This window comes from Echinops telfairi, unplaced genomic scaffold (genome assembly GCF_000313985.2).
Source record: "Echinops telfairi isolate 266 unplaced genomic scaffold, ASM31398v2 ScPeMD7_7474;HRSCAF=8512, whole genome shotgun sequence".
NCBI lineage: Eukaryota > Metazoa > Chordata > Mammalia > Afrosoricida > Tenrecidae > Echinops > Echinops telfairi.
The window spans coordinates 5783624-5792750 of NW_022111378.1; the positions used below are offsets into that span (position 1 = coordinate 5783624).

The 9127-nt window shown below is 36.8% G+C and overlaps 1 protein-coding gene across 2 annotated transcripts in view; it reads right to left on the reverse strand.

The window, feature by feature from the left end:
- Positions 1-9127, reverse strand: part of SUV39H2 (SUV39H2 histone lysine methyltransferase) — a 24095-nt gene that overhangs the window by 3735 nt on the left and 11233 nt on the right. For both annotated transcript variants that reach the window (XM_045285636.1, XM_045285635.1), the window contains 2 exons: positions 1882-2553; positions 1-147 (listed from right to left, as the gene is read on the reverse strand). In XM_045285636.1, the coding sequence (XP_045141571.1) occupies positions 1-147; positions 1882-2550 (816 nt within the window). In that variant the 5' untranslated portion in view covers positions 2551-2553. The remainder of the gene's footprint in view (positions 148-1881; positions 2554-9127) is intronic.

Consider the following 9127-nt stretch of genomic DNA (forward strand, 5'->3'; position numbering starts at 1 on the left):
ACTGTGATTCACAAAATGAGATATATTTCCATATCGAGCTGCATCCACTGTGAATTCATCAGATTCATAGTCTAAATCAAAGAGATACGTGATTCCTTTGTTGTCATATAACTGGCCCCGTCTTTCAGCTTCTTCACTTGTGATTACCTGAAAGAAAAAAACTACAATATATAAGGTGTTTAGATATTGCTAAACGGATGAAACATTCATCTGTAAATCTGCAAAGCAATGGAAAACCAACAAACTTGGCAGACAATTTGCCAAAGCTCACTCATGTATCGATGCCTACGAATGTTAAGTAGGTGGGAGATTCAAGTGTTACCATCAAAGCACACTTTCACACTATTCTAGAAGAGTTAGTTGGCAAGAGGTGGGACAGTGAATGGAGAAGAAATGATGGGGCACAAAAATGACAACTTTTCAAACAGGATTTGAGACAGTCCAACAATAGACAAGCTAAACCATTTCACGGCTGTCATTATAATTTATTAAGATGTTCAAAGAGCCAAACAACTATAGACCTATAGGACATCATTAAGTGCAAAATTAAATTTACATGTCTATGTCCTAAATATGCTCTCAAAGTATATTTTTGTGTCTAATTACAAATGGAAATTTGTTCCAAAAAAGGGGAAAGATTATGTTAAATTTGCATTTGATTGTGAAAGGCTTAAGTTTTGTGGAGTTTTCATAAAACTATATAGTTCAATACCATCATCAAAGGCTCATCTTAAGAATACCACCATCAAAGGCTCAGCTCAAGAAGCCAAAAAATGGCTCAAGTGACTCATGGTGTCAAGGAAATTTGGCTGTTATATTAATTAAGCCTATTTGATTGTACTAGTATCAATAGCAATTTATCATAATCTGCCACTCTTTGAAAACTGCTATTAAAACAAACACGTAATCTAGTTTCAGAATTGTAGATAAATACTGATAAGTAGAGATGCTGGAATTCCAAATAACTAAAACCCATCAGATTGGACCACTCCAGCTGTGCAGTCACGTGTATAGACTTTCCCAGTCACAGCTGAATCCTCACTCAGGACGAGGCAATTTGGTGTGTGTCAAAAACATTGACTGGAATTTGGGTTTTGAATCTTGACTAAATTTTTACCATGAGACCTTGGGCAAGTTGCCTGATTCTCTGAGCCTGCGTCCTCACCTACAATAATGAAGATGCTAGTATTACATCACATAGAGTTGAAAAGATCAATGAGTTACATATGAAGTGCTTAGGAAAGTAATATAGCAAATACCATTTGTATAGTTATATAAATGTAGGCATATAGGCATATTTACATTATTTTTCTCTGTATAAAAATAAATTTGCTAGTATTTGTAAGGCAATTTAGAGACCGCTTTTCATGATTTAAAGTATCTGAGCTATTAGGATAGAGCTTGAATTTTCTGGTGAATAAAAAAAATGCTTTTAAAATACTTGCTTATGAAGCATTGATCCACTCTACATTATCTTTTGTGTTGACATAAAACGGTTTTGCCAACTATAATCAACTATTTGTCAAATGGAGGAGGAAAAAAAATTACAACTCAGAAGTTTCAATTAGAGCATCTATTTAGATCCAATTTTCACAGTGGCCCCACTTTAAAATACACAAATGCCAGTTTCACTGACTACGAAGGAATGCTTGCTAAAATACAGATCCATTTCATTCATCATCATAGATACCTTTTTGCTCATGCACTAGTTTATATTTTTAACTATGCCAGTGAACTCTTCTCACAAACTTGCAAGTGTATCTCCACATAACTGCAATTATAAAAATATAACACCATAAATGCTACTGGTGCAAAGAGGTTGTTTTTAAAACTTGCAAATTTTATATGCACACAATTTTCTATGTGCTGGGCTGGACATACCTCTCCAACATATTCCATGACAAAACTCATTCTTTTAATCTTCACCAGTGTTTTTACACCCCAGCCACAGCCATTGCTAGTTCGAAAGATGCAGAGAGAATGCTGGGTGCCTTTCTGTACAACCCTGTTTAGACAGTCCGGCCCGCACTGACACCTTGAGTTGCATTCATAGATGGGAGTGCCAGGGGGGATTTTAATCTGTTGGTTTTTATTGTATGCCAAGAGAACTCCAGCTTCAGCAGGACAACATTTTTCACAGAAACAATCTGTGCACGAACAACCAAAAGTAACTTCGTTAACTAAACTGATTCCAGGAGCTGGTTTGTATTCATTAATGTAGTAGAAGTCCGAAGGGGGGCCCTCTAAGTCAATGTTATTTTCCACAAAGATCAGTCCTTTATGACTCTTCCTTCTGTTGAGTTCATCTTGCCACCTTTGCAGAGCTATTCTTTGTTTAGCCTTCTTTACAATGTATTCAGCAATGGCAGGTTTCAAAGCTTTATTATTGTCTTTGAGAGTTATTGCTTTTCCTTTGTTCACCTGAGATAAAAAATTATGCTTGTCATTAGAGAATTGCTGAAGTAGTAATGGGCACTTGAGATTTTGCAAAGGTTCCCAAGTATTTGTAGAATCTGGCCATCCTTTCCATTTTACAAGATAATACTCCATGTCCTTAAAATACAAAAGAAAAGGCAAATCAGATTATGGTCGTCTCAATGATAGAAGTATCTTAAAGGCATTTATGATCATTTTTCTTAACACAATTCAGAATATGCAAAGAGTTATAGCTTGCTAGCTAACTACAAGTCATAAAAACAAAATTATTTTCCTCTCTATTATTTAAAATATGTACAGAAATTAGGTGTGGTACATACAACATGGCTAATAATAAGCCAGAAAGGATTATCTGGAGAAATAGATTAAAAAATACTGAAATTTATGAATATTTTAACTAAATGGTGACTAGGTTAAACGAAAAAGTATCTTGTTCATGGAAATAGGTGGTCCCAAGGCTAGCAATTCATGACTTAGACTAGTGGCTTACTTGGTATTTTCTAAGGTCTGTTTCTTAATATTATACACTAGCTGTAAGGGACGTTGCATTTCTTAACACCATGGACACACATTCCATAGATCCTCTAGAGATGTTCTGTTAAATATAGTTGCTACTAGCCACGTGTGATTACTGAGCACCTGAAATATGGGTAATTGCAATGTGCTCTAAGTACAAAAACAAATTTCAAAGACTAAGTACAAAAGGGGAGGGGGGTTGTAAAATGTCTCTAATGTTTTAAGAATGTTTAATGTGAAAAGGATAAGAATGAGTTTGGGCATGGAATATGCTAGAGAGGTATATGCAAGTTATCATGTAACTCACATAATAGTGAAATGATATTGTTTTGGGCATACTGCATTAAATTAACACTGCTTCACTTGTTTTAGTTCCTAGAAAACTTAAAATTGCACATATGGCTCATCTGTGCAATTTTCCACTAGACTGTTCTGGAGAAGGTATACTACCTAAATTGTACTCATTCCCGATAAGATTAGTAGGCAATCAATCAGTCTACCAAAGTAGAAGTCTTTTTTATTTATCCCTCAGGCTGCTGCTGGCCACCACGGTACTTAGAAATCTTGTCACTTCACTCCATTGACTTGACCTTTCTTTTGATGAAGGTAATTAAATACATATAAGAGAAAATTCTAAAGTATAATCCCTCCATTTCACAAATTTTGTTTCTCTGGAATAATAACTAAAGATGTGGCCTCATGCTGTGAGGTAAAACAAGACTATAAAATGCCTCCTGATATAGTAAAGTGATTAAACTGCATCCTATAGTTTTTAGTTATCATTATAATTCATAAATACTGATTAAAACATATTAGTTAGGATACATTCTGCTGTTCTCTGAAAAAATAACTATTATAAACTATGGTGTCTGTGGGAGCATTTTAATATTCATAAAAGGCTTCTGAGTGATCTGGAAGGTCTAAGACGTGCTATTTGAAATACTGCTGAGGTACAAATTGGGATGAGGAACGCTGTGAGACAGCTGTGAGACAGCTCTACAGAAGCAAGTCACTTTGCTAGTAAGGGAGCTTATTTTGTCCCCCACTATTTGCATTTTAGGGGACCTTGGTGGGACAGTGATTAAGCACTCACTCACTCACCGCTAAGCTAAAGGCTGCTGGATTAAACCTGTCAGCCACTCCATTGGAAAAATGTGGCAGTCTGTTTCTGTATAGGGTTATAGTCTTGGAAACCCTATATGGCAATTCTATCTGTCCTATAAGTAGGTAGAAAATGGGTTGGGGATACGTTTTCTTTTTCTTCTTAAACGGAATCTTAACGTTCTTAATACAATCTAATGGGCCAACCAGTAATCCTTGTGACTCCAAACTTTGCTTCTTTGTGAAAATTTGTCAAAATATGCTCTCTCTGTTAAAAAAAGAGAAGTTAAATTATGGTGTCAGGATATATACAAAACTTTACTTTCATGGAAATATATATTGTGACTTCCAGGAAAAAAAATATCCTAGACATAATACATTCAAGTAACATTAAAGTAAAGGATTTCCCTTCTGAATGTCAGGTAATTATTATAATTGGGGGCAGCTGGTGGGGGAATCTGCACACCAATTATTTATTAACTTACCTACTCATTGCAACTAAGTCCATTGTGATTCAGTGACCCTGTAGGTCAGAGCTACAATTTCCTCTATCATTGTCCTGGTTATACTAAATGTTGCCAATAAACAAATACTGTATATAAGTCAGATTATTAAAAAGAACCCTCCAGAAAAACTACCAATCATCCTGCTTTTGAATTTTACCTCAATTAGTAAGATTTTTTTTCTCCAAAAATAAGTTATTCTAGTCTTTAATCTAGGATGAATCAGTTGCACTTTTAGTGCCTACGTTTTTAATACGTCCAACAAATAATATGTTAAATACTGGTACCTACACTTAATTTATGGGAGGCACTAGACATGCTTAAAAAACAGGAATTCCTTTGACAAAAATAGAAATATTAGTTTTTAAATTCTACTTGTAGACATGTTTGAATTTTATAAGCAATTTTTATCTTTTAATACCAAAAAAGGTATTTTTATTGTGAAAATGAGTTAATTTTACATACAAAATAACTTTGACTCAGGAAATACGTTCAATTAATGATACCTAAAATTCCAAATAAAAGTCGTCCTCTCCCAGATTGTAAGTATATGCTATTCTGATCTGTAATTAACTCTTGATGACCTACAGCAATGGAGTTCAGTTGTAAAAATGATCCTAGATCATTGTTATGTAATTTGGAATGGTTTTTCTTTCCTTCTTATAGACATTTCCCCACACTGTGTTTGACTTAGGTTAAATTCACATAAATATTTTAGGATCTGAAACAAGTATATGAACGTTCAGGCACTTATGGGTATGATGTATGTTAAGATATCATTAGCATTTCGGAGTTAAAATAATATCATTGGGGAAAGATGGCACTAATACGTGAAAAAGCAGTGTAAGGAAATAACGTTTAAAATGCCCAAGCAATTACAACAAATACCACTTAATTATAAAGAAAGAGGAAAATCAATATAAGCCAGACAATCAGAAAAAAGACACTAAGGAAGTATAGCAAAGAACATAGGAAAACTGATAATGTGTTGGGCTGGGAACACAACAGGAGGAAAAACACTAGCAGGAGATTTGAACTACTATTTGTGTGACGTATCTAGAAAACAAAGGAGTGTTGGTGCTGCATTGGTTAAAAAACTCAGCTGCTAACTGACAGGTCATCAGTTTGATCCTACTATCAGCTCAATGGGAGAGGGAGCCATCTGCATAATACTACATAAATACTACAGCCTTGAAAACCCTATGGGGCAGTTCTACCCTGTCCTATAGGGGCTCCCTGAGTCCACACAATGGCAAAGGATTTTTGGTTTTATTAAGAAAATAATGAAGAGATGGATTTGAGTGACTTTAAAGTTTGGAATGTTGAAGTGAGAGTAAAACAGTAATGGAAAGGCAAGACCAGCTTTTAGATAGCTTTGAACACTACTTGGCTAAGGTATCTGAGCTTTATTACAGGGAAGTAGTTCTTACAATTCTTAGAAACCGTGGTGTTTCTGTGGGTCGTATCATTAATTACAAACATATTTTACTCGTTTGTTCATTAGGAACAATTATACCAATCTTCCAGAGGTCAAACCAAAGAACTCTTCAGTCCTGACTTACTTGGCGTCCTGGAGCATCAACCACTGCTGCCCTTACATAAGGAGATCTCTCCACATTCTGGTTCCTTTTCCTCCTCTGCTGAGATTGCTTCGCTGGCCATCGCTGAGTGCAGACAACTGCAGCTCTGTCCTTGGGCCTTTTTTTCACATTAAATAGGGTTCATCTCTTTTGAGATCTCTATGGACCCTCTCACAAATACCACACACACAGTATTTTGGAAAACTCCAAATAACTAGATTCCAGGCTAGGACTTCTAGCCTTGAATGTTCTGAGGAACCTCGGTACTGCTGGCTCCCCAAATTTTATCTGTAGTCCCACATATCCGACAGTCTACTAGCTAACTACATGCACACCCAAGAGATTCTCCCAGCAATCTACCTCATTAAGGGACACATCCCAGTATGTCCTCTCCATATTGCCGTTATGGTGACTAGTACCTCTTTCTAGACATACAAACCCCAAACTGGGAAGCTACTTTTGATTACTTCTCATCAGTGAATTTCTTTAGATTCGTCTTCCTGTCGATCTCTATTATTATAGCTTTAATTACTCCAGGTTCTTCATCTTTGCCTGAATCATTATACTAATTTTCCAAATGATCGGAATTTCCTGCCTCAAACTGACAACACTCAAGTTTACCACTTACTAAAGCACAGAATTTTCTTATAGAAGTAAACACTACTCAGAATCAGTTATTTCCCCATTTAAAAAGTTGTTGATGGATTCCCATTCCATTTATTTTGAAAAAAATAAAGTTCAAAGTTATCAGCAAAAGGGTCTGTCTTGGTTTTGTTGCTGGCTCAATCTCCCATTAGGCCCTCAATCTCAGTGCCCTCTAGTCATCTGGCATGGTGGTGAGTTCTAGAACATGCCAGGCCGTCTACCTTTTTGGGTTTTTTTGTTTGTTTTTGTTTTTTAAACCTTTTATTAGGGGCTCATACAACTGTTATCGCAATCCATACACACATCAATTGTGTAAAGCGCATTTGTACATCATTCTCAAAACATTTTCTCTCCACTTAAACCCCCGACATTAGGTCCTCATTTTTCCCCTCCCTCCCCGCTCCCCCCTCCCTCATGAGCCCTTGATAGTTTATAAATTGGTATTTTGTCATATCTTGCCCTGTCCGACGTCTCCCTTCACCCACTTTTTGGTTGTCTGTCCCCCAGGGAGGAGGTCACATATAGTTCCTTGTAATCGGTTCCCTCTTTCCTACCCATTCTCCCTTTACCCTCCCTGTTTCGCCACTCACACCACTGGTCCTGTAGGGCTCATCCACCCTGGATTTTCAGTTCCTATCTGTACCAGTGTACATCCTCTGGTCTAGCCTGACTTGCAAGGTCGAATTCGAGTCATGGTAGTGGGAGCGGGGGTCATGGTAGTGGGAGCGAGGCGTCTACCTTTTTGTTGACAAAGCTTTTTCTAATTAGAAACGGCCCTCCCATTTGCCCAGTGAACACTGTTTCATGTTTTTATGTGCAGAAAACATACTCACTAAAAAAAAAAGCGGCCAATGGACATGTCCAAAGACTTCCAGGAAGTCTTTCTTTCCTGTCTCTCTTGTCCAGGAAGTGACCACTGCTAACCCCTTTGTGTTAACCACTTCTAAACTATAAGCATTTGTGAGATGAAATCTTACTTTTCAGTCACAAGAACCTAGCACAACTGCCTAACTTATTTTAGGCTTTGAATAAGTATTTCTAAATATACAACAGAAACCAGGGCCACCATATGAACACATTGTAAAAGTTACAACAGTAACTTGGGGACAGTAGTTCATGCTTTTTGTTTTTAATATTAATATTGTTTTCATCACTTGCTAACTGCCCATTGCCAATAAGCAGTAACAAAGACCCAAACTTTAAAAATATATATGGGAGAGAAAGAAATTCACATGAATTCTTACAACTAGTTATTTTTAATGCAAATTTGAAATCCACCATTACTCGGTATTGGAATAGGACGAATGAGACAATATTCCATGAATACATAAGTCTGAGAACTGATAAAATAAATGACAAGAACCCTGGTGGCACCGAGGGTTAAGCAGTGAGCTGCTAAATAAAAGGTGGGTGGTCTGAGTGAGCAGTTTGTTTCTGTAGAGATTAATAGTTTCAGGAACCCTATGGTTCTACTCTGCCCTATAGAGTTGCTATGAGTCAAAATCAACTCAATGGCAATGGGTTTTTAGAAATGTAAAGACACTGGATTTTCATGCCAGCAACTGACCAGAGTGGGAATTGTGAGGTCTGGATTCGACTTTACATTGACACATATTAGTCCTGCGAACTTGGAAGAGTCATTTTCTTGCTGTTTCGTTTTCCTGATTTCTCAAATCTGGGGTTTAGCCTAATTTGTTATTCTAGTTCTTTAAAAAATACACACAAAAAACACTCTAGGAATATGATTTTATTGTTAGTAAGTGGAACATTTGTTAGTTTGTGCCATGCAGTATAGAGGTGTTTCTAGAACATTTTCTAGATACTGTAAGAAGCAATAGCTGGCGGGGAGGAAGGGGAAAAAAAGGGGAGCTGATACTATGGGCTCAAGTAGAAAGAAATTGTTGTGGAAATGTTGATGGCACATACGTACAAGTGTGCTTAATACTACTGAATGATGGAGTGTTATAAGATTTGTAAGAGCCCCCCAATAAACTGATTAATTGAAAAAGAAAGAAAAAAGAAATAGCTTTGGATTGAAGCTAAGGCGAGCTTTCAAAGGAAAAACCCCAATGTACTTGAGGTTCCTGTTTATTGCTAAGTATGTTAATAAAGAGTAAACAGCAACTGTCAGGGATGACATGGTGAAGAACAGAACGCTGCTGAAAAAAAATCGCATACCCTGAAGGGTTTTGGGGAGGAGGTGAACCAATCAGGGTGCAGGGTAGCAACGATGAAACATGTAACTTTCCTCTAGTTCTTGAATGCTCCCCCCCCCACACACTATCACGATCCCAATTCTACTTTACAAATCTGGCTAGACCAGAGGATGTACATTGGTACAGATAG